The 26,364-nt window shown below is 48.2% G+C and overlaps 1 protein-coding gene across 1 annotated transcript; it reads right to left on the bottom strand.

Moving 5' to 3' along the window:
- Positions 1–840: 840 nt before the first annotated feature.
- Mogat2 (monoacylglycerol O-acyltransferase 2) lies at positions 841–23,079 on the bottom strand. Its single transcript, XM_027407745.2, has 6 exons — positions 22,914–23,079; positions 14,896–15,074; positions 5,279–5,483; positions 4,784–4,958; positions 4,019–4,218; positions 841–1,674 (listed from the first exon to the last, which is right to left on the bottom strand). The coding sequence occupies exons 1-6, from the start codon at positions 23,002–23,004 to the stop codon at positions 1,520–1,522; spliced, it is 1,005 nt and encodes a 334-aa protein (XP_027263546.1). The 5' UTR covers positions 23,005–23,079; the 3' UTR covers positions 841–1,519.
- Between the last annotated feature and the right edge of the window lie 3,285 nt (positions 23,080–26,364).

Raw genomic sequence — 26,364 nt, 5'->3', positions numbered from 1 at the left:
CAGGGTCCCCACGTGCAGCCCCTTAAGAAGCTCCCTTACGTCACCCCGGGTCCACCTGGTACCTGTCCCAGGACTATTGGCCGGGGCTAGGGTGTCTCCCTACAACACCCTGCTTCATTCTTGTCCCACACCATCCCATCTCAATCCCAGGTGCCTGCACCAGGTGCTAAGCACCCATGTCACTGAACTACTTATTTCCATATACTGCGCAGCATTCCATGGAGGGCATGGTGTGACTCTATGGCGTGGGAACTGCCCACGACACTAGAGTGGGATATTGCCATCCTTGTGTTAGATGCTAAAACTGAGGTTTAGAGGTAGATGGTATACCTAGGGTTACTGGAGACAGGTAGGGCCCGGGCTGGGATCCCAATGCATACTTCTCCAGTGATTGTAGAAACTACTTCTACATAGAAGGGCTATGCTCCTACAAAGGAGGGGCAGTCAGGCATTCTTCCAGTCCAGCCATGCTCTGGGCTCTCCTGCAGGTCTAGTATCTCCAACCCAGGAATCCAGAATTCTCCTGGCCAGAGTATGGTTCACTGGGAGACAACAGCCACTCATGTGTCACCTCTGGCTTTCAGTGTGTTAGTATGCCCACATACCCTCCCTCCATCTTTTCAAGGCATGTCTCTCCCTCCCTCCACCTTTTCAAGGTGGTAAACGCAGGGTGACCAGTCAGGAAAGAGGAGCTCGACAAGGTCTTCTACAACCTAGTTCCCCCAGTTTCTGAGGTAAGGTTGAGGCCATGGGACAGGGCTAAGGCCTCAAGCTGAGGCTCCAGCCAGTCCCATTGGTTGGGAGAAAGAAAAAGAAGGGAGATAAAACAGAATAGTTCATTTATTGAAGTAACATGTATGCAGCTGCCCTTTTGTGCCAACACAGGGGCTGGAGTTGTTTATAAAGCATGAGTGAGAGACTCCCTAATGGAGCCCATATGGTGTGAGCACTGAGGCTCACACGGTTGTCAAAGCTGGGGGAACTGAGACTTGGAAGAATGGTGAGGAGATCTACCCTCAGTCACAGTCAAGTAGTTAAGGAGGACTGGGTTCTTGCCTTCCTTAACCACCTTCTGGGATCCTTTGGTATCGATTTCATTGCTCAGAGGACACAGAATCTGGAAGAAACATAGGGTGGGTACCAGGGCATAGTTGGCTACCCTTCTCTCCAGCTCAGAAGGGAAGAAGGGACATCCAGGGAGCAGCATGTACAGGGGAGGCCTGGCTTCTTTTCCACTGTCACTTAAAGATAGGGGAAGAAGAATTTTGTTCTCTTTTTCCCTGGTTGTCCTTTGGTCATGTCTGAGTGACATTATATCCGTGGATAGAGACCTTAGAAATTACTGTCTACTTTCTTTTTAGGCCAAGGACAGATAGACCTCAGAGCTTTGGCTGCAGGGCAAATCCCATCTTGCCAGCTGTAGCTGAGTTTGTAGGAGTTCAGGGTGGCTGTGGAAGTCCCCTCTTATCACAACACTCCTGCAGGCTCTCAGACGCAGCTGTCCTCTGGCTGGAGGCGCTTAGCAGAACTCCAGATGCTGGTCGGCAGGGACATTGAACTTGAGTTTGTGTTCCTCAAAGAGCTTGCATAGCTCCTTGATGTAGAGCTGGTGAAGCTGATCCACCTCCTCCTCTGAGGGCTGTGGTGTCATCTGCACCTCGATGGGCTTCCCCACTGCAAGGGACAGAGGACAGTGGCCCAGAGTGAGTCCCACTCTCAGGAGTCCTGAGAGCAGGGGCCACCCCTATGGTCTTCCCACAAGGTGTCCCACTACCATCCCTGCTTGCCCTGATTTCAGATACTCTGGACTCTATCTCCCCCTCTCCCCACTTCCCTTACTCCATATGTGTGGATAAGTGTAAGTTCATGTTGCATGTATATGCTGTGGAGGCCAATCTCCGGTACTGTTCCTCAGATGCCATCAACCATGTTTATGGACACACAAGTCTTTTATTGGCCTGGAACTAATTGATTAGGCTAGGCTGGCCATCTAGGGAACCCCAGGGATCCTTCTGTCTCTCCTTTCCAAGTGCTGCAATTAAAAGCATGCACCACCACACCCATATTTTTTAATAGTACCAGGGTTTCAAACTCAGTTCCTCTTGCTTGTATGTTACCAGCCAAGCTATCTCCCCGGTCCTCAGATATTGAATTCCAAGGTTTAGGACAACTCACTCCCAGATTCTTCATATACCAACAGCCAGCTTTCAATATGCAGGTCAATATGCATTCTCTTTAAATGCATTCCCTCCGTTAGTCCCAGGAAAACAAAACCTATCATTATTTCTACTTGATAGGTGATATAATGAGGTTCAGAGAAGTTAAGTAATTTATCCAAGTAACCAGGTGGAAGCAGTACTAGGTTTTAAACACTGGGGGTGCACACTACCTCCAGGGTATGTGATTCTGAGAGTTCAACATGTCAGAATTGAAGGTGCCTACACTTCTAGAATTGGGGTGGAGGTGTCACAGCCCAGGTAGCCCTTCTTCCTTCACTGCCATGTGCACGGATGTGCAATGCTCCCTGGTCATAGGGAGAAATCAGGAAAACTCTCAAAAAACTTTTAAATCTGTGTGGCTGAGAAAGTAGTGCCCTCTCCTCTTGGAAATACCTCTGGAGGCGGAAGCAGCAGCAACAATATTCAAATACATGAGGACATTGCCATACAACCCAATAAGGCCATGATGTAAGGATTACCAAATCTGTGCTCAACTAACAAATGGGTGGGTGGACAGGTAGATGGGTGGAGCTGAAATGAATAGAGATCTCTCTACAAATGGCAAATGAGAATCCAAGAAGAAAACAAAAGAGATGAAGAGATGTGCAAATAGCTGAAAATCATGTTAAGTGTATATACCAAAGCTCATGTTAATCTTTCTTTCTTTCTTTCTTTTCTTCTTCTTATTATCATTATTATTAATATTATTATTGGTTTGGTTTTTGGAGACAGGGTTTCTTTGGAGCCTGTCCTGGAACTCATTTTGTAAACCAGGCTGGCCTCAAATGCAGAGATCCACCTACCTCTGCCTCTCGATTGCTAGGATTAAAGGTGTGTGTTACCACAGCTCGGTCTCATGTTAATTTCTTATGGGAAGAGCCCCAGAGTCTAATTCAGTGTCTATTGATTATTAGTTGACACACAAATTTTTAAAGCATTCTTTTTTTGTCCATGTATGTGTTTGTGTGCATGGGTGAGCACATGTGAAGCCTAGAGGTCAATGTTGAGCATTTTCCTCAGTCATACTTCATCCTATTTTTTTTTTTTTTTTTTGAGACAAGGTTTCTCACCACCAGCCACCAGTCCTACAGATCCTCCTGTTTCTGTCTCCTGCCCCTAGGACTGGGATTGCAGCACTCACTTCTAGGCCTTGTACCTAGCTTGTTTATGGGTACTCAAGGTCAAACTCACATCTAGCTTGCTCAGCAATGACTTTATCGACTGAGCCAGCTCCCCATCCCTGTACAGAATTTTAACATCTCTGTTCTCTGCTTTCTTTTCACAAACCTCATTAGCTCATCCCGATCATAATTAAACCCTCCTTCTCTGGCCTAACGAAGGTCAGATTCCAGTTACAACCTCGGCTCTGTCCCTCAAAGGCAATGTGGGCTTTTGGAAGTCATTTAACTTCTTTGGGCCTTACTTTATATCAATAAAATGGAGATAAGAGTCCCTAACTCAAAGGTTGCTGGGACAAACCAAGTTTGATTATGGCAAGTGATGAGTGTAGTATCTGACACCCAGCAGCAAGTCTCTGCTGTCTCTTCCTGGGAATGAGTACTCAGCCATCAGTACCTCTCACTGAGAATAAGTACTCAGACATGAGTACCTTTGTGTCTGTTATAGCTCTTGTCCCAGATTGCCTTCTGGTAGGCTTACCTGCAAGTGGGTGTGTATCCCTGTCTAGAATGAGAGCCCCATGAGGATGAGGATGTTACCTTTTCCATCCTCAAGTCCCCTGTATCTAGCCCAGGCCCCGTTCCTGCAGCCTGCCATGACCAGTCTGGATCTCAGCTCACCTACGGTGGTGATGGGCTGTCGGAAGGGCATGAGGCCAAAGCTGTACTGGAAGACACCTCGGCCATGGAAGAGAGGGAGGGAGATGCCCATGATCTTCTGTAGTCGGTTCTGGACACAGCGCAGCCAGGTGCCAGAGGTGTTCTCAACCTGGTTAAACAGGTTGTTCTCCCCAAAGGAGAAGATTGGCACAAGCGCTGCCCTAGAGGGACAAAGGGGAGGAGTATGGGAGAACCCAGGAAGGCATGGATGGAAAGGTCACCCAGCAGGGACTCAGCAGCCAGGAACTGGAGTGACCCTGCCTTGACCCCTCTCTGACCTTAGAGAGCCTTTTCAGGCCTTCAATCTCTCATGTGGCTACCATGATAGGTAGACCAGAATATCCTAGAACATTCTCCTGGGTGTAAAACATTTTTACTTTTCACCTAAAAAAATCTTGTGCCAGCTGGCTTGACTTCCTCAAAAACGCCTCTCCCCAGGGTAGATGAGCAGCTCTGTGGGCAGCAAGCTCCCAGCCCCATCCTTCCAGATCCCCAAAGGTCTCAGCGCTCACACCGGCAGTAGGAAACATGCCCTTTCTCACAGAGTGCCATTGATTCCCCCCAGCCTCCATTATAGAATGCATTTAGAAACTTGGCTGTGAGACGCCAACTTATCATTTTCATCATATGGCCTGAGAATCTCCTTGCCAAAATGGAAACTATAATCATCTCTGCTGTCGTCCCTCCAACAAAATTCAAACCTCCAACAGACCCAGAGTTCCATACCCATGTATCAGGGCGAGCCTGACGAAGCCCTTGCGATTCTTCAGCAGCAGCCTATAGGCTCCAGGCCTGGCATCCAGTGCCTCCTGGGAGCCCCCAATGATGATGGCTAGCAAGTTCCCACCACCCTTCCTGGTCAGGATGTGACCAGCACTCTCCTTTTCTGATGTGACCAGCCCTAGGGAGAGAGCAAGATGGGTCAGATACCAGGGGAAGGAACAGGACTGTGAAGATGGGAGCAGCCCAAGAAAGACCATCGGCAATGTCCACAGAGCAAGGATTTCCCCAACAACACCCCCACCAGCTGGAGGTCCCTGAGTCCTCTTTCTCCTCCCACCCCCTCATGGGCTTTCCCAGCACAGTGATGCAGGAAGTTCTTCTTTGGGTCTAGCCTCTGCTATTAATGAACTTGGAAGGAACACTGAACTGTTGACAGCCCCCTGCATACCCAGTAGCCTCTCTTCTTGAGATACCTGGGTATGGGGTAAGGTGACTCACCCCCGCACATGATGTAATCCCGGAAGAAGGGAGCCCGGAACCACAAAGTCAGCATCATCAGGTATGGGCGGATTCCTGGGAAGAGCGAGGTAAAGCCCGTGCTTTCGGTGCACAGGTTGACAAAGGCTCCTGCGGCCAGGACTCCATGAGGGTGGAAGCCCGCGATATAGTTCCGGGAAGGGTCCAGCTCAGCCGTCTTGACCAACTGCAGGAAACAGCAAACTGGTGACAAAGGGCAGGGCCTGAATGTCAGCCCTGGCTCTGCTATTGGCTTGTGTCACTCCGGGACTCTAAGTCTCAGGTTCATCAGAAGCCAGAGCTCCCTGGATGCTTCCTCAGAGAGAGGCTGTGTGCCACAGTGGGTGATACACAGGTGCTGGAGATTTCACAGGCGGGGTGATGGCTTTGGGTAAATTGTTCGCCCAAGCCTATGTGTGAAGCTGGAACATTTGACCCTGTCTCAGGAACACCCTGTCCTTTCTGCAGAGAGGTTCAAGTGAGAAGGAACTGCAATTCCTGGCTACTGGGTAGGATGCTGTGATGGTTTGAATGGCAATGGCTCCTGTAGGCTCATATATTTGAATATCTGGTCCCTAGTTGATGGAACAGTTTTGGGAAGGACTATGACGGGGAGTGGACTTTGAGATTTCAAAAGCCCACACCAGGCTAGGTGGTGGTGGTACTCGCCTTTAATCCCAGTACTCGGGAAGCAGAGGCAGGCAGATCTACAAATCGTTCCAGGACAGGCTTCAAAAGCATACAGAGAAAGCTTGTCTCAAAAAACAAAACAAAAGCCCACACCAGGACCAGTCTGCCTTTCTCTCTGCCTCCAACTTGAGGAAAATAGCTCGGCTATTGCTCCAGCGCCACGTCCACCTGCCTGCCACTATACCTCCTGCCATGATGACCATGGACTAACCACATGAAACTGTGAGCAAGCCCCTAGTTAAATGTTTCCTTTTATAAGTTTCTTTGGTCATGGTGTCTCTTCATAGCAATAGAAAAGTAGCAAAGACACAAGTGAAGGATATGAGGGCCACATGGGGCATTACCATGCGGGGATCACTCCATCGCAACGTCACTCAAAAGACAAGTTGGCTCATCCTCTCTAGGAGTGAGTGATCACAAGATAGACCAGGAATAGATTTTGATCTTGTTGACAGAGCTTGAGGGCCTGAGACTGGCTCTAGTCCTGTGGAACCCCTGGGCCATGTGAGTGTCTCTGCTGTTCCAAGGCCAGACCCTAACTCCAACTTCATTAAGCCTCTTTGCTATGCTAGGGCAGAGACTTACCCTCATAGGTCAAGTCTGAAGCATCAAGGACCCAGAGTTACCACCAGCATGGGAGTGAGAGCCACACCTCATTAAGTAGTTCTAGGTGCAGTGGGTTGAGGACATAGGCATGGAGGGGACTGAGGAGATGGTTCACTGGGTAAAATCATCTGCTGTGTAAGTGCAAGGCTTGAGTCTGGGTTCCTAAAACCCATGTCAAACTCAGACATACAGCATGAATGGCAACTACAGTGAGATGTGGGTAGAGACAGGAGAATCCCTAGAAGCTGGAGGCTAGCTAACCTGACATGTCAGGGAAGAAGCAGCAGAGGCCCTGTCACAAGTAAGATGATAGTAGGCAAGGCCTGACTCCTAAGGCTGTTTTCTGATTTCCACTGATGGTGGTCCATTACACACACACACACACACACACACACACACACACACACACACACACACACACTGCTCTCCCTTTCCAAAGGTTATTGCTGGAAGCCATGTTACAGAAGGGACCAGTCCCTTCCCTCTCTGCCTCTCTGCCTCTCTGCTTCTCAGTGCCCTGTGCTCTGGGAACTACAGCTATGGAAGAGTAGCCCATATCTGCCTGGTGTCCCTGGGCAGGAGGCTTCCTAGTAGGGCTGGTGGCAGGGACTTTATACCCTCTGGGAGAGAGGAAGCCCCTTCCACTGGCTAAGCTTTTCCAGGTGAACTGTCATCCTGTCAGCAACCTGAAACTCACAGCAGCTATCTCCCTAAGGACTCTTCTTGCTGCCTCTGGGGCCACAGAGGCCAAAGCAGCCTGGAAGTAGCAGTGGGACCCTGATCCTGTCTGCCCACCCAGGCTGCAGAGCTTCCAATCCTCCTTTCTTCCATCTTGACTTGACCTCTGAAAACCCCTTAACACACAGAGTCCATCAAAACCCTCCAGAGCACCACAGGCCCCTGCAAAAAGGACTGCAGGAGCCACAGGCAGAGGGGCTGTTGCCTTCCCAGACAAGGCCCAGCCCCCTCCCCTAGTACAGAGGGGACCTAGGAGATGATGGAGACCCCAGTAGGGTCAGAGCTCTAACTTACACAAGTGCTTACACAGGATCCCACCTATGGTGTTCATTCCTTGTTTCATATGTGGGAACACTTGCTATTTAGATTCTGCACCTCTGTGAAAGCAATGGGAAATTTATGGAAAACAAAATGAAACAAAGAGAACAGATCTCTCATCCCAGCAGCTCCACTGCCGAGGGATTTAGCCTATAGGATTGTTCGCACCCTGGTCAAATGCCATCTAAGGAATGTCATTCATGGATGCATCAGTTTTTGCTCATATCAGAAACTTGTATGGACAAACCTGGAATGAGGCAGACAAAGGACGACTATAGCCACAGTGGAATATGAAGCAAGCCAGGATAACTTGTTAAATGAACAGCAAGGAGCAGGACATGGCAACTGAGTGGAGGGGGACACTGTTGCTTATGGCTGCACCAAACACTGGTAGTCAGAGTTGTTCCCAGGATAGGATCTGGGGTGATGGATATACCTAGAATGGGGGAGTAGCCCCCCCCTCTCTCTGTGTGTGTGTGTGTGTAGGTCAGAGGACAACCTCAGGTATCATCTACTTCCTTTGAGACAATAGTCTCTCATTTGGCCTAGCATTCACAAATTAGGCTAGACTATCTGGCTATTGAACCCTGGGGATCCTCTGTTTCCACCACCCCAGTGACAGGATTAAACAACCTGGTGTTTTTACATTAGTACTGCACATTAAATTCAAGTCCTTGGGCTTGTGAGGTGAGTGCTTTATTGCCTGAGCCATTCCCCAGCCCTAAAATAGTCTTTCACCCCTACTTTTTGGTTCTCTTGAATTTTGAACAAGAACACATTACTACTTTAAATAAATAAATGAACAAATGAATAATTGTACCCTTGATAACAAAGCATTTGTGTATAGAGAAATACCCTGGGGAGGATGGGGACCAAGTGAGCTGGCATTTGCATATGTATTTACATGCACACATGCAAGTGCACGCTCTGGAGGGTGACTGTCCCACCAAGGCCCAGTCTGAGCTTTGCCTGAGGTGGTATCTACTGCTGTCTTCTGTGCTAACTGTTTTCTATGAGGCTTAGAGGCTGTGTGTCCTACATATTGTCTTCACACATGACGGGAGAAAAGAGATGCTTTGGGAAGAGTAGAACGAGGGAGAGAAGAAAGGGAGGCAGTGGGAGAGGTGGATGCAGCTCCCTCAGAAGGAAGGCACCTCCATCCCAAACCTGTCCTCCGTTGGATTCTGCTGTAGGAGAAAGAGTTCTAAGGAGCTCATCTCAGGGTTGTGCCCAACTCCTGGCTCCTTGGTGCCTCTGTTGCTCTTTGCCAACAGGACAGTGGTGACACTTCCCTAACAGGCTTGTTGCCGGTTCCCACGAGACAAAGGAAGAAGAGGGGAGTTGATGAAGTACACCTGTCTCTCTGCACCTCCCTCAGTTCTGTTAGAGGAGGGGAGGGTGGCCAAGCAAGGTGGTGAGTGTCTGGAGAAATCCTGGCTGGGCACTGGGCAGTGGGAGTGAGGGAAGAGGGCAGCCAGGTTGCTAGACTCAGCCTTCTCATGTTTTATTGGAGTCATCTGTATACCATGAGACCCAGGCTTCGAAAACGTGCGGTCGAGTGCACTTTGACACAGCTGTGCAGTCTCACCCCTGACTCCAGAGCACACTCACAGCTCCAGAAGGGAACCCACATCCATTATGATGCATTTCATTCTTTCTGGTAATCTCCTGGTTTGCCTGTTCTGGATAGAGTATAAATGAAGCCATACACATATGGCCTTTGTGACTGGCTTTGAAAGGGGAAAAATTAATTAAGGTCTAAAACCTAGACTCCAAAGCCCAAAAAGAAAACTCTGGGTTCCCAAAAGGCAGCTCAGCAGACAAGGTTAAACATAGGTCCACAGGGACTCAAGCCCTAGAACAGATATCACACCCTAGAATGGTGTCCACATTCCTCTGGTCCAAAGAGGATCAGATAGTTATTAATTGTAGAAGTCCCCAGCCCAGGAGATAATTAACAAACTCATTTCCTCTGCAGCATCCTGCTTAATTGTACCTTGCCTGAAGCATACAACCATTGCCCTGTCCTGTGTAACCACGGAAGTTCTGTAATCTTGGGGCTTCCAGCCCTACAATTTTCCCTTATAAAAATGCCCCTCAGTTGAAAGTGGGTACTCCATTTGTTCCGGAACAATGGGGTCCTTGCTGCAGCTCGTATCCTCCAGTCAATAAAGAAAGCTTTGTCCTTGCATTCGGTGAGTCGTCTCCTTGTTGGCGGGTTCTTTTGGAGTTCTGAGTTCTGGGCACAACAGCTTCTTGGGCTTACTGGCATATTCCCAAGGTCTCCTTCATGCTGTGTCACAGGTTAGTACTTCACTCCTTCTTTGACCAAATAATATTCTTTTTTTGTTTGTTTGTTTTGTTTTTCGAGACAGGGTTTCTCTATGGCTTTGGAGGCTGTTCTATAGCTCTTATAGATCAGGCTGGTCTCGAATTCACAGAGATCCGTCTGCCTCTGCCTCTTGAGTGCTGGGAATAAAGGCGTGTGCCACCACCAACCAAATAATATTCTATCTTACAGGCAGAGGGGGACTGTATTTTGTTTATCAGCTAATGAACACTTGAGTAGTTTCTACTCTTTGGCTTTTATGAACGTGGCCCCTAATATGTATGAACGTTTTCAGTTCTGAATAAAGGTCCTAAAATATTACTTCTAATTGCAAAGTCCTTTTCTGTGCCTTCACAGAAGACCTGACTGTCATACAGTGCAGCATTACAATAGCTCAGTCTTGTCTCTCACAGAGTCCACTGTCCCCTTGGCTCTTTTAGAACACAGAAAGCACCAGCACTGCTGGCTTGTAACACTTAACAGGGCCCTGGGGGCTGGCCGCAGTGTGACAGCTCCATTGCACAAGTGAGCAAATGTAGTGCAGAAGGGAAGGAAGAGTTGCCTAAAACCAGAGGTGACTTGGATTTGAGACCTGTCATCTACTGCAGAGAGCACACGAGGGATCTAGAAATCCTTTACTTTAGGTCACAGGACATTCAGGACTAGTTTTGGAACTTTCTAGTCAACCTTGCAAAATCCAGGACTCTAGGATTCCCTCTCCTAGGCTTCTTCATCAGCAGCCTCTTCAACTGCCCCAAGGGCAAGTGAACCAATATTTTTATACAGGGAAAGAGGTTTGTGGCCTTTGCACCTAGATTACTTGGCAGGAAGACAGAGTTTGACTCAGTATATCTGGTGCTGGCCTTGGGTGTGAGTTGCTATTCCTTGGGTGTGTGTGTATGTATGTGTGCAAGTGTGTATGTGTGTGTATAATTGTGTGTGTGGCTGGTTGGGTGGGCACATGTATGCATGCAGGGCCTGGAGCAACTCCCCTCTATCCTCCCCCACAGTGATGGATGGATGAAGGAAAGGCTGGATGTTTTATCTGTCCCTGCTTGTAGTTCCCCATGTGACCCTGGGTCCAGGTTTGGCCTCCCCAGATTCTCAGTTAAATTCTCTGCCCCACCTTCCTGTCACACCATGGTCACTGCCATCTATGGATACATCCCTCATTTCTAAGCTATATCCCCCCTCCATCCTAAACATCTTGAAATCAAGATACATCCTGCAATTGTAATTGAAGGTATGATGTTTATGGTCTGCACAATACTGTAAGTTTCACCACTCACACTATCATAGAGTTGAAGACATGCAGCCTGTATGTGGCCCTGAGAGCTGGAAAAATGTCTGAGCGGATGAACAGTCCCAGCACTGACTTTGTGCTACACAGTACACACAACAACCTATTTTGTCCTCCATTGTCACCCCTGAGAACATTTTGTTGTCAGTGCTCCCAGTGAACAGAAGGAGGAAACTGAGACCCTTGATCTTTCTCTGCCTCACACAACTAATGAAGGGCCAGAGCCCAGCCTGAGCCCAGGCACCCAGGTTCCAAATGCAAAGTCCTGTCAGAACTCTTAGTGAAAGGTGGTAGGGATTAATGAAGTGCTCCAATTAGGCCCCGTGCATTGGTGACATGGCTTATGTTTGGAGAACTGAGGTGGCAAAAGTGAAAAGAAAGCCAGGTCAGAGCCCAGACTGCAAGGGCTTGCAGGCTGTTGCAAAGATGGGTTTTATCCCAAGGGTGCTCCGTGAAAGCACGGATAATGGAGTGGGGCTGTGGAGCAAGTGGAATACAGAAAAAGAGAGGTTCTTGGTTGGCTTTATGGTAGAGAGAAGGAAGAATGATCAGAGGGGGAAATTTAGGACCCAGAACACAGGTTCTGGAGAGAGTTTGCCATCTCCCACCCCTGTCTGTCTATGGACACTTTTGGTTGTCACAGCAGAAGACAGTGATACTGGGACATAGTAGGTAGTTGCCAGGAGTGAGAACAGTCAGAACAAAGGATTTATCTAGTCCTGATTGTCAACAGGGATTGAGAAATCCTCCTGAAATCCTACTTGCTGGGAGGGACAGGGGCAGGGACGGGGAGGGATGAGAGGTGGTCTGCACTGTCCCAAGATGACTGTGACAATGATCAGTGTGATCCCAGGTCATGGTCCTGGTCACAGAACTTGGTCCCTGCCAAGGTCTTGGCCTGTGTAGTGTGTGTTTATTCTGGGTGATGCAATCTCCACAGGGACACCCAACTTCTGCGCCCATCTTTTCACATGTGGTAGGGACAGTTCCCTCTACGTAAACTCCCGACTCTTCACCGTTAGCTCTTGGGGAAGCAGTAAAGATGACTTTGGAAAGCTCTGTGGTACAGGCATAAATAAGGTCCTAGTTTTGTTTGGTATTTCCACCCCTGGAAGCTAGCTTGTAAAAATTGTGGTAGCAAATAATCAAAACTTGAAAGTCAACAGAGGATGACCGCATGGGAAGTGTAGAGAACTTGTGGATGGGGGTGGGAGGTGTCAGCAGAGCTGGGAAAGAAAAGTGCCCAGAAGAGAGGGAAGGTATCCTGCCAGGCCGGTGGGAAAGTGGAAAATGAAGTCTGCAGGCTACAGTCCTATTCTAAGCCAGGCACATCCAAAGAGACCAGCACCTCTCCCTCTGCTGGCCACTCTCTGGTATCGCCTGCTCCTGGCCCGCATTTCTGCACGGAGCCTGGGTAGGTCTAAACCACACTCAAGTTTCTGAAAATCAGGTGGAGAGCACCCCCGCCCTGCCCTGCCCTGCCCCACCGGCTGTGAAAGGATCAGGAAGACTGTCTTCTGTCAGCCCTGCTGCTGGGAATCCAAGTGGGAAGAAGCAGATGTCCTCCAGAGCCTTGGGCTACCTGGACCCGAAAATGTTCACTAGCCATCCTGGCTTTGGGAAGTGGCCTCCAGGGGGCTCCACTGACCTGAGCTGACTCTCCAGCCACAGCTCAGGCTTTGGTCACACTGACCCAGCTCAGGAGGCCTCTGGACAAGCTCCTGGTCTCTGCCTGTGCTGTCCACTTTTCATGACGCCTTTCTTCTGCTGAGCTCAGGACTTAGCTCACGAAAGCAAAGGGAAGTCAGAGCCAGAATCTGCAAAACTCAGCAGAAGCCAGAACTAACCAGGCTTCCTTTGGTCTGTACTTGATGCCACTTACACCTCCCCAGGGTAGACGTCACACCCTTCCAGAGAACTCTGACCTTTCCGGCATAGTGCTGGAGAGAGGTGAGGCAGAGAAGGAAGTTTAGTCACAGAGCTCAGAGGTCCTGGGGTGGAGACTGGTGATTCTGCTCAAGATATGTTCTTGGGTCCCAACAATGTGCTGTGCTGTGCTGTGTTGTCCTGTCCTGTGCTGTGCAACGTGGTGCTGTCCTGTCCTGCCCTGTGCTGTCCTGTGCTGTCCTGTCCTGCCCTGCGCTGCGCTGTGCTGTGCTGTGCTGTGCTGTGCTGTGCTGTGAGATACTGGGAAGGGTCACTGTAGGATAAACAAATCTGAGGTGTGGAGTGAGTCACTCATATGAGCCCCTCAAGCTAGTCCAGGTTCCTTCTTCTTTGACACTAGGATGCTCAATGACCTTAAGTGACAGTCTCTACCAGCCCCTCCTTGCTCCCTGCCAGCTCCTTTCTTTGGAGGTCCTGCTCACTGGAGAGCTAGGGGATCCTAGCTAGGAGAGCTAGGGGATCCACCCGTCCTCCTTTGATAGCTGGGGACTTGAGTCCTGGACTAAAGAAAGAGGCGGGACTCTACATGGGGAGGAAGTCAGGCAGGGGTGAAGGTCACAGTGTCCAGGGTCCAGGCAGTGTCCTACTGACTTGGTGACATGATATGAGAACAGCTATTACTAAGAGTATCTGAGGACTTTGTCTGCACAGCCTGTTGGAATCCACACTGTCCAGGAAGGTGTACAGCAACATTTCTGTTTGTTTGGTTTTTGAAACAGTCTCTTCATAGCCCTGGCTGTCCTGGAACTCACTATATAGACCAAGATTCCTCAAACTCACAGAGTCCTCCCTTCCTCTGCCTTCCAAGTGCTAGAATGAAAGGTGTGTGCCACCATGCCCAGCTATCTCTATCTTAAGTATGACCAAAACAGAAGCACAGACTGGGCAAGACACCTCAGGGTCACACTGCCGCCAGATGGCAGAGCTGGATGAAGATCTAGCCTGTCAAGCTCCATAAACCATGCTCCAAGTGTGCCTGCCTGGCCTCTGTATCCTCACCACCTTTTCATCCCATCAGTAAGCAGCACTGCCTGGGCTTCTCGGGGCTCAGTCTATCTGTATCCCACTGAAGGAGCCCCAGAGTCTGCTCACTCAGGACCAGCCTTCAAGTCCAAGGCCACATGTTCACAATGACCTGAAAATGCCATGAATCAAAGATGCCAGGATTTGAGGATACTCAAGGCAGAGGATGTCACACTACTTGCTGATCTTTAGGGACACTGAGGCCAGCTTGGGCCAAGCCTTGCCTAAGAACATATAGCCTGCCAGTGATAAGGCAGGATGGACTCTAGGGGCAGTCCTATACCAGTACAGAAGAAGCATTAAGTTTGTAGGAGAGTTCACAGTGTGCCTCGTGACCCAGGTCTTACCCTTGGGTCCCCCTATCTGCCAAGTGTAATGTGGGGTCTCTTAAGACCTGCTGTTTGTCATCTTCACCCAGAACCTTGACTGCTGATGGCTTTGCCCCTGTATGACACACATATCCCCTTCAAGCCATATTTATTCCTCAGTGTCCACACTGGCCCAAGTCCCATAGCCAGAGAGACACTGTGCTCCTCCACGGGCCTCTCAGCTTCCTACCTCCCAGCCAGCCTTCTGCTCTGCAGACCTGCTGTCCCCACAGAGATGAGTGGCCCACACACCCTTTGACCCCCGAAGCCTGGTACTCACAGAGACAGGGAAATAGTCCTTCATGTACTTCCAAATGACCAAGCGTCTGAAAAACTGGATGGGCCGGCCTCCCTGCCTTGGTTTGTCCCAGTCCAGGTACCACCAGGTGGCATACAGGACAGAGAGGAGCCAGAACCTGGTGAATAGGAGGCCTATGAAGATGGCGATGCAGATCTGGGCTGGGAGAGAAACAGGGGAATGAGAGCTGCAAGGAAGGCAGTTAAAACCCCAATTTAGCTTTTCTATGATGACTGTGCCCCCATGCCAGCAACACTGCCCTGTCCAGTCCACACCACTGGGATGAGACCAGCTTCCATGCCTCACATATCAGGATGTACCACGCTGGCATGGGGCCCGGTCTAGAATCATTTCCTCCACCACACCACAAGTCTCAACCTACACTGCTCTCACCCCCCAAGGAAGGCCATACACATTCACCAGGCGCTCAATAAATGGAGCCATGGTGCCTTCTACCTTTGAGACTCCTAGAGAAAAAGGAAAGAAATTTCTTTCCGGCCCCCTTTCTGTCCACCCTTAGCCAAAGCTAAACCCAGACTCTTTCCTAAGGCCCTATCATGGTGTCTGATCTGCAAGGCACAGCCCAACAGCTCAGCCTGGCCTCAGCTCTGTGAGCTGGCACTATCTCCTGTTCTTTTCCCCACCAACGCACCTACATGGCCAGGACCCCAGCCACCCTAGATTTCTCTGTGTTTCCAAACCCAGCCCACTCTGCTTTGTGTGTTGTGGGGACATGGCCTGATTACCCTGGGGCACCACAAGGCTAGGACCAGGGTGAATGCAGGAGTTTCCCTTGCCTGTGGCTCTGTAACCCTTGCAGCAAGCGAATCCTGATCATCTCAGGTGCAGCGGGTCCATGAGGCCTCACCCCATCTGGTGGAGCATCATTCCTGTAGAATACTACCCCACCTCACAGCTACAACACCTTTCATTGGCTGATGTTTTTCCATTCAGTGCTATGATCAAATCCATGGGTCCATACTTGCTAGGCAAGTGCTCTCCCTACCACTGAGCTACACCCAGCCCCCTTGCTGTATTTTTTTTGTGAAGCAGGGTTTCAAGTATCCCAGACTAGCCTCAAACTCCCTGTGTAGTTAAGGATGACTTTGAACTTCCAATCCTTCTACCTCTACCTCCCAAATACTGGGATTATAGGCGTCCACCAAGCCTGGTTTGTGCAGTGTTGTACATGCAAGGAATCATTCTACCAACTGAGCTATATCCCCAGCCCTCAGATTCTTAAAGAAAGCCAGACCCAGTTGTGAAGTTCACTTGGAGAAGGTAGGGGACTGTTTTGTTTTAACTCTTTGGGGGCCTGCCACCCAGTTCCCAGATAAATACACAGAGAGGTTTTCTTATTTAGGAATGCTGGCCTTAGCTTGGCTTGTTTCTTTTCTTTTCTTTTTCTTCTTCTTTTTTTTTTAATTTGGTAAGTTTTATTGAGGGAAGGGAAGGTTGTGGGGAAAGAGAAGAGAAGAGAAGAGAAGAGAAGAGAAGAGAGAGAGAGAGAGAGAGAGAGAGAGAGAGAGAGAGAGAGACCTGCCTGCCCCTTCACAGAAATAGTGGAAAGAGAGATGCTTGGCTTGTTTCTAGCCAACTTTTCTAACTTAAATTATTTTGCCTCTTTCTTTTCTTTTTACTCCGTGGCTGGCCGTGTGCCTGGGTGGTTGGCCCCTGGCATCCTCCTTCCCTCCTTTTCTTGCTCCCTGCTCTCTTCTGTAGATTTCTCCTCCTATTTATTCAGTTCTTTATTAGACCAATCAGGTGTTTTAGGAGACAAAGTAACACAGCTTTGCAGAGTTAAACAAATGCAACATAAAAGAATGCAACGCATCTTTGCATCATCAAACAAATATTCTACAGCATAAATGAATGTAATACATCTTAAACTAATATTCCATAGCAGGGCACATACTTGCTGGTGTAGGGGAGGGGGGCTCTTGACTAGTGTAAACAATAAAGATTTAGAAGTCAGAGGTACGGATTAGGGCCACAATACTCATTCTGCATGGAGCATCTACAAGGTGCCAACTGCTGGTGGGCCAACAATGAACAACAAATAAAATTTTGCTCCTGGGAAACTATCTTTCCAGTTTTGTGTTTGGGGTATTTATATTTTTTTCTAAAGGTTTGGTTTTTTGTTTTGCTTTTGCATTTGTATGTGGTGGGTGTGCATGTATATGTGTGTTCATATACATGACAATGTTAACCTTCATCAGCTGCTCCTCATGCTATCCCATCATTTCCCACTTTATTCTTAATTGAACCCAGAGCCCACCAGTACTGGCTAATCTAGCTACCCTGCTGCAGCATCCCCATCTCTGTCCTCTACGTCTCAGACTGTCATGCTAACCCAGCATTTACACAGGGTCTGGGGATCCGAACTCTGGTCCTCACACTTGCACTGAGTCCTCTCCCCAGCCCTGTTCTAAAGGTTTTTGGTTCTAATAAAATATACTGAACACAAAGTACATCACCTTACCATTGTGAGTGTACAACTCAGTACCATTAAGTACATTCTTTATGCAGCCATTAGTGTCATTTGTCACTAGAATTCTTTATCCTCCCAAACAGAAACTCTCTCCATACCAATGAGACATGGCTCCCCACTACCACTTCTCACCCATCCATTATAATTCTAACTACTCCAGGAACACCATAGTGTGGGGTTATAGGAATTTACCCCCTTTCCATTAATGTCCCATTGTGTGTATTGTGTGTATTAAGTCCATGTTTGCCCTTTGTTTTCAAATGCAATGAAATTATTTACAAATACCTAAACAAGGAGGATTCATACACAAACCCAGACAAATGGTGTCTGTGGAAAACCTGGAAGAAAAGACAGCTACAGCTAACACTTTGAGAGCCAGCCTGTACCCCAGATATCTGCCCTCCTTCCTAGCCAAAGGCTCATCCTACCCTAATCTGTATGGGGCTTTGCCTTCATATCAGCCTGAACCCCTATAAGGGTTGGAGAGACAGGACCAGCAACGGTGAAGGCTCTGTTACTTTTTGTTTGTCTTAAATATCTTCAGAGACAGTTGTAGAGGGCTTGGAAGTGGAGTGCCAGCATGAATGAGTAGGAACAGAGGCCAGCACAGATGGAGCTATCCTTGGAGGGGACTAAGAGGTCCTCTGAGCAGGAAACAAGGAGAGAGGTTGGCTTAAACTTTATCTATTTATGCCTTTTGCACTAAGTTAAGGCAGGAGAACTGCAAATTCAAGCCAAGTCTCAACTACATAGAGAAAACCTCATTAAAAAAAAAATTCTCTGTATGTGTGTGTACAAGTGCATGCTTTTGTGGGTACGCATGTTGAGTCCAGAAGTCAAGTGTCTTCATCTATTACTGTCCACCTTTTTCTTCTCCGGAACTGAGACCTAACCCAGGGCCTTTCACTTTCGAGGCAGGTACTCTACCTTACAGCCCCTAACCTCTCCACCTTATTTTTTTGAGACGAGTTTTTCACTGACCCTGGAGTTTGCCCATTCAATGAGGATGATCCGTGGGAATGCTCCTGATCTTCCTGTCTCCTGGTGCTCACCCCACCTACATCCTCCTGTCTCCTGGAGCTCATTGATTCAGCAAGGATGATTGGTAGGACTGCCTCTGATCTTTGAGTCCCAGTCTTCTCAGAGCTGGGCTGCAAGTGTATGCTGCCACCTCCAGCTTGGTATGTGGTCACCAACTCAGGTTCTCATACTTGTACAAACAAGGTTACCATCTGAGCCATCTCCCCAGCCCAACCCCAATTTTTTAATGTAAAATAAATAAATGAAACTTCAGCTACAGCTCTTTCCATTTGGGCCAAACCAAAAGTCTCGGCAGTGGCTCCCACTTAATAAGATGCTCTCTCAAGAAGAAAAACTATTAACAGTGGCTACTTGGAGGGGAGGATTATGGGAAGTTGTTTACTTAAAGGTTGAAATGTTGTTTGAATGAGTTACTTTTGCAGACAAAAAAGAAAGAAAGAAAGAAAAAAAGAAAAAAGAAAAGAAACAAAGTTTAGGAGAAAACAAAGAGCACTTTTCCCCTCGACCAGAAAGATCCACTTTGTGGTCCTGACTCTCAGACTTTGCCTCTGCCTGCTAACAGTAAGCCAGGCTGGGCAGACTTGGGGACTTAGGGAGGTAGCCCTTCCTTCTTTTATCCAGTCTCTACAAGCCTGCGGGGTTGTTTTTGTTGTTGTTGGTGGTGGTGCTTTGGTTTGGTATTTTGGGAGGGGGGAAAGGTCTTAATATGCTGCTCTGGCTGTTCTGGAAGTCATATGTAGATCAGGTTGGCCTCAAACTCACAGAGATCCCAAGTGCTGGGATCAGAGGTGTGTGTCATTATGCCCACCTAAGCTTGAGGTTGCTTTCTTGTTTGTTTGTTTGTTTTGTGCTTATTACGATTGTATTTGTAATAGGCAGAAACTGGAAACAGCTTAATGGATAAAGAAAATGTGGCAAGCTTACACAATAAAATATTTATAGTTGTTTTAAAAAACGAAATCATAAAATTTGCAGGCAAATGGATAGAGCTAGAAAAATATCACAATGAGTGAGGTAAACCAGACTCAAAAAGACAAATATGCACATGCTTATATGTGAATGTTAGCTTGTACGCTTTCAGTAGACATGTTACAATTCATATAACCACAGAGGTTAAGTATAAAGTAAGGGACTAGGGTGGAGGGAAGGATCTCCCAAGGATGGGGAAATAGAATCTATAGTTAGGATGAGACAGGGAAGAGACTGGAATGGAAAGATTAAATGGAGAAGGGGAAAGAAGAGAGGGAGGAGCCTGAGGTTTCTTAAACCCCTACTTTTTAGAGACCCAGAGAGGGTATGCACACTGGCTAAGGTCACGTGGCAAGCTAGCAGGGTAAAGCACTGAGAGTCAGTTCTTACTTAGCCCATGCCATTCATTCATTCAGTCAGTCAGTCATTCATTCAACAAATACAAAACAAAACCAACTAAGAAGAGCATAGACCAACACTGAGGGATCAGGCTCTCCCATGAGAGAGTTGTGAGAGAGAAACAAGCAAATGAGCAGCCCATTCATTCAACAAATACAAAACAAAACCAACTAAGAAGAGCATAGACCAACACTGAGGGATCAGGCTCTCCCATGAGAGAATCATGAGAGAGAAACAAGCAAGAAACAAGCAAATGAGCAGCCCATCTGGAAAGTGTTTGGCTCCGGGCCTGAGCCTTTGATGCCTGGCTCTGATTGACTTTCCCAGATACTTCCAAGCCATTTTGCAAAATACACCCCACATGTCCAGCTGAACTGGCTGTTCGAATCACACAGTCTTTTCTTCCTTCTTCACACCTTCCCTGCCTGGGAAGCTGAGTATGGGCAGGCTTAGACTTATATTGTATTTTCTCTCAGTGTGTATGTGATTTGCATGCATGTATGTGGGAATGTATGTTCACATGTGGGCACATGTGTTCAAGTGCCCCTTGTGGAGGCTAGAGGTCGCTGTGGGTGCCTTCCCCCATCACTCTCTGAACTCTGTCTTTTTCTATCTATGACTCTCTGATGTTGAGGGCCTCTCTCTTTAATCCAGAGCTCATTGATTATACTAGTTAGCTAGCTTGCTCTAGGAAGCCCTTGTCTCTGCTTACTTGGTGTTGATATTACAGGCAGGCCACCAACCCTTACTATTCTTTAAAACCTCCCTTAGGTAGTGCATCTGTGGACCCCATCCCCACCCACTTGCCCCCTCGCCTCTCTGTATGACACATGTGTGTATGTTCACCTGTGGGTGGGTATGTGCACGCACATGTCTGTATGTGTGTGGAGGCTAGAGGACAACCCTGAGTGTCGATGTCAGGAGGGCTGTCCACCACCTTTTGAGATGGTGTCTCGCTCTAGCCTGAAGCTCACCCATTAGGCAAGGCTAGCTGGCCATCGAGTGCCAGGGACCTTCTTGATGCTGCCTCCTCAGTGCTGAGATGACAAGTATTTGTCACAATGCCTGACAGTTTTACAGAGATTCTGGTGCTCAAACTCAGCTCCTCATGCTTTCAAGGCTCTGAGGCCATTCCTTCATCATCATCATCATCATCAAAGCAAAAAACACGGCAACACAGCAAATATTTTAGACATTTTAGAACTTGTGATGTAAGATGCAAATGAGAAGACATTCTGGAAGCACGTGAATATCAGCTTAAAATTTGATCAGCTCTTTTGGGGGAGATGGGGAAGTGGTTCAAGACAGGATTTTTCTGTGTTGCCCTGGCCGTCCTGGAACTCACTCTGTAGACCAGGCTGGCCTAGAATTCACAGAGATCCACCTGCCTCTGCCTCCCGAGTGCTGGGATTAAAAGCGTGCACCATCAACGCCCGGTAGCAGTTCAAAACTTAATCTCTTAGAAATGGCAAAATTTCTTGGATCTTAGACAGACAGAGAGAGAGAGAGAGAGAGAGAGAGAGAGAGAGAGAGAGAGAGAGAGAGAGAGAGAGAACGAGAACCAAACACTCAGGTTGGTCTGGGCCCATGGGCCCTGATTTGGTGACTACTGATGTAGACTTTGATTGCTTTGCCTTTGATCTTCTCATCCCCCACACAGCAGAAAAATCAGCTGTAGGTACAGGGACCTTTAACACAAAGTTGGACCTTGTCACTTCCCTGCTGGGTCTATGATTCTCCTTTGCCCTCAGGATAAGAGGTAAAGTAAAACCGCCCACTCTTGGCATGAAAGAGCCAAGAACCCTTTCCTTGCTTCTCTCCAGCTTCTCCTGGCTCCGGGGAGCCCTGGCACCTGTGCTGTACTCCCTGGTCTTGCTAGGTCAGCAGGGCCAGGCAGATACCACAGCTGCATGGATGGGGCAAGCTCACCCAGTCAGACATACTCCTGCCCTCAAGGTTACAGGTGGCAGACTGAGTTTGGTGTCTCTCAGCCCCTTGAGCTTGTGGGTATAGCCTACATGGCACTGGGTCTCCAGTGCCCTTTGAGCCAAGTCAGCTCTGGCTTAGGCTTCCTGCTCTCTGTTTTCTATGCCCATCAGCCATTTTCTATATCCACACTTCCTCCCATGCTCTCTGCCCATCCCTCAGCCCTTCTTCCACTGGAAAAAGCAGGGGCCGGGCTCCTGATTTACAGCCTGGGCCTCTCAAGTATGCCATTTCTCTGCTTGGCTGTTTTAAATGTTTATCAACCTGGGTTAGAGGTACAGACCAATTAAGATGGGTGTTAGAGGCAGGATCTTGGAAGACCCACTTTGCAGGATTAAACCCTATAGCTGAAGAATTGTGAGGTGGTCCTAAGGGACTATGTACACATATGTGTGTATACATGTGCATATGAGTGTGTGACCAACAAGTACCCAGCATGTGAATGTTTTAACAGACAGACAGCAGTATCTGGACCCAGGCTGAATCCCAGTCCTGGAGTGGCAGTCTTCCCCCAATCTGGTGCCAGCAAAGGAGATTAAGAGTCCTATCTGTTCCCTGCCACTATCCCTTCCTGGTCCACAGCAGAGCTGGAGTTCAGCCATGCATCAGTGGGGCTTGGTGGATCAGGGGGCAGATCCACACCTAAGGAGCCAGGCCAGGTCTGCCTTGGGTTCCCACCTTCCTGCATTTCATCTATAAAGACCCCATAGGGTGACACTGTCATCCCCATCATGCTGCTGGGGAAGCAGAGGCTGGTCCCTTCTTTCCTGGCCTCAGTTCCACCTCCTCTTTTCTGAAAGGTAAAATGGAGAGTGGCCTGTCCGAGTAGCAGGAAGCCCGGGGGCGCTTTCCTGAGCATTGGATGCTTCCCCACCCCTTGTCAGCTTGCAGCAAGAGCCTGGGGGAAACTGCCCACCCTCAATCCTGGAAACTAAAGCTTTCCCAAGACATAAAAGACCCTACTTACCCACACAAGGCTCCAGCAGACCCCAGGAACCTCTCTGCACAGGAGCTCTGAGCCCAGCAAAGCCCTTTCCTGAATCTCTCCATCAAGCATCCTGTGTTCCCGCTGGGCTGCCCGGCCCTTCCCATGTGCCGGTGGCTACCCTCTTACCCAAGGCCAGGAAGGAGAAGACCCACTGCAGGACTGCGAGGGTCTGCAGTCTGCGCCTCCATGGCACCCACAGGGGTGCGAACTCCACCATGCTGAGCTGGCTCCGGAGGCTCCACACACCGCTGTGCTCCAGGACAAGGAGCTAGCCCAGCCCAGCCTAGTCCTGCCCAGCCTTCGCCAGGGCCTCCTTGCTCCGCCCACGCCAGATCCTTTTACCAAGAGGAAACATTGGAATCCTGCTGCTGGGACCAGACTAAAGGAAGGAGGTAGAGGGACTTGTTCCATCCTTATTAGTCATCGTAGGCAGTGCCTTATCTACCAAACCACCTTTCAGGCCTGGGGAATCCTGCTCTAGACACGGTGAAACCCCAAGGGGAATGCAGTGGCGGCCTCTCACCACCTGCTGCTTTCCTTTCTTGTTCCCAAATCTGTGCTCCCCCTCCACAAACAAGCTTGCAACAGTTCCCATCAGGAAGTCCTTTGGCCCCATCTCCTTCATCTGTTATCCCTCTGCTTATCTAACCGGTAGAATTTGCAGATAGGCTGCGTTCTGGGCCTTTAGGTCATCTCCACACTTCACACATCACCATTCCACAAAACTGTGCTGGAAGTTCTCATCGTGGCCCATCAGCAGTCTCCGTCACCTGTGGATCGGCTCACTTCGTTGAAGCCACTCTGGTTTTGCCGCCCAGCTCCCATGTTACTGTTTCCTGGGCTCCTTTGTTCTGCCTCCTCTTTTTTTCCTCCTTCTCCTTCTTATCCTCTTCAGTTTGAGACATAATCTCACATGTAGCTCTGCCTGGCCTGGAACTCGATATCTAGACCAGGCTGGCCTGTAGTCTCTGCTCCCTCACTGCTGGGATTAGAGACGCAGGAACCACTACGCCTGGCCCAATTTTTCTTGCCCCTTGAAGGGTGTGTTTGGACTGGTGACTTGTTTTCTGTCTCCATAGAAAGAACTTCCAGATCTGGAGCTTCCAGCTCTGAACTCCTCCCCCCACCTCTAGACTTGAAGATCTAGGCGGTCACTTAACGTCTGCCTGATAGGGACCATCATCCATCACAACGTCAAGCTGAAGTTGACTTCCATGCCCTGCCCAGGCCAGACCTTCCTCAATCTTTCATATCATGACAAAGAGTAATTTTACTTCCCCAGTTGCTGCGGCTATAGCCAGAGTCACATGAGATTCTTTGTCGTTGTTGTTTTCCAACCACATCTATCCATTAATACATCTGCTCGTTCTAAATGTTTTCCCGTGGGGTGAAGAGATGGCTCCCCTGTAAAGAGTGCTTACTGTTCTTGCAGAGGACACCAGTTCTATTCCCAGTACCCATGTAGCCAAGTTCACAACTACCTCCAACTCCAGCTCCAGGGGATCTGACACCTCCGGCCTCTGCAGGCACCAGCATTCATGTGCATGCACACACACACACACACACACACACACACACACACACACACACACACACACACACACACACCTAAGAAAAGAATCTCTGTCTCTGTAAAGGAAAAAATTGATTAAAAATGTATCACATGTGCTGTTCTATGTTCTGTCTCTTAAAATATCTGAGATGGGACTGTGAGTAGCAGTGCTTGTGGCGTTTGCCTTTAGTGTTTCCACTCAGGGCTGTGAGTTCGAGACCAGCCTGGTTTACATGGCAAGTTCCAAGCTAGCTACTTACAAACAAAACAAACAAACAAACAAAAAGAACAACAACAACAAAACAAAAAACAAAAGCTGAGACAAAAAGTTTATAAAGAAAAGGCTTTTATCTCCAATAATCTATCTCCCACTAAGCTTACACCCCTCCAAGAGAGCCACTCCATTACACAAGGAGCTTGGGGAGTAGTATATTATCCAACCACAATTTCATCAATCAGAAAAAAAAAAAGTGTGTACGAAGTGGTATATTTTCATAAAATAAATCAGTCCTGCTACTGTCATTCTGTGAGCGACCAATAAAACAGAGCACAAAGAGCATGGCCAGTGTTCCTCCCATCCTTGCCCCTCAGAGCTCCTTTCCTTCCCATAGGTTACTGTCATCCTCATCTCTGCTTCTTTTTTTCTTCTAGATTTAGTCTTTTTTATGTGTCGCCCAGGCTAGCCTCAAACTTACTATCTAGCCAAAGCTGACCTTGAGGTTCTAATCCTCCTGTTTCCCTCCTTGAGGCTAGGATACAGGCATGCATAACCACATTTGGTGTACGCATATATCAGATGGAACCCCAGGGCTTCATGCACTGTAGGCCAGCGCTCTACCAACTGAGGCACACCCCAGGACCATCCCTTTTGTTTGTTTGGTTTTTTGAGACAGGATTTCTTTGTATAGCCCTGGCTATCCTGGAACTAGCTCTATAGACCAGGCTGGCTTCTAACTCAGAGATCTGCCTACCTCTGCGTCCTGAGTGCTGGGATTAAAGGTGTGTCCCACCACCAATGGCTAACTTGTCTTTTTTTTTTTTTTTCTTTAAGGTAGTGTCTCATGAGCTCAGAAGATCTTAAACACATAGCTAACGGTAAATCTGTTCTCCCTGCCTCTACCTTCCAAGCACTAGAACCATGGCTTGTACCATCCCTCCCAGCCTAGTCTCGGTTTTGAACTTTATATTTTTGGTTGCGAGCCTAGTCTTTAACAGCTGAACTATCCCTCCCAGCCTTGTCTCAGGTTTGAACTTTATAAGAAAGGAATTATACAGTATGTACTCTTCGGAGACTGTATTACTTGGCTCAAAACTGTATATTTGAGTCATTGGCATTGTATGTTGGTAAGGTACTTCTTGCTGTATAGTATTTCATGATGTGACTATTCTGGTTTATCTATTCCTGCTGATAGGTTTCTTCTTACTGTGGGTTGTGTTTCTATGAACATCTTGCACATGTTTTTAAAAATTTCATTGCATTATTTATTTTGTATGTGTTGTTTTGGGTAATTGCATGATACAGCACGTGTGGAGGTCAGAGGACAACTCTACAGAGTCAATCTTCTCCTTCCCCTTTACATGGCTTCTGGGATTAAATTCAGGCACAGGCTCAGCAACAAGCTTCTCTATCTGCTGAGCCATCTTGCCGGCCCCTTGCACATCCTGTATTGCACTTTCTGTTCACTTCTGTGTGGCATATGCCTGGGACTGGAGTTTGTGGATCATGACACAGAGCTACAAAGCAGTGACATAGCATGATATGCATTTTCAGGTTGCTACTGGTCTGGTCTTTCTCAGTACTGTAACTCTTTTTGCTTTTATGTTGCTAGGATCGAACCCAGGACCTTGCCTATGTTAGGCAAGCACTCTACCACTGTGCTACATCCCCAGTGCACTGTAACCATGTTGATGAATGTTCTTCTCTGTGCTTATAGTTACATTTCCCTAACAACCTATAAGGTTTAGCATGCTGCAGTATGCTTTCTGGCCATTTGGGTATCGTTTTCTGGTGATTTCTTATTAAAG

Source organism: Cricetulus griseus, chromosome 3, assembly GCF_003668045.3.
Source record: "Cricetulus griseus strain 17A/GY chromosome 3, alternate assembly CriGri-PICRH-1.0, whole genome shotgun sequence".
NCBI classification, from domain to species: Eukaryota; Metazoa; Chordata; class Mammalia; order Rodentia; family Cricetidae; genus Cricetulus; species Cricetulus griseus.
Note: the sequence above shows the minus strand (reverse complement) of the source record. Positions and strands in the feature narration are given on the sequence as shown.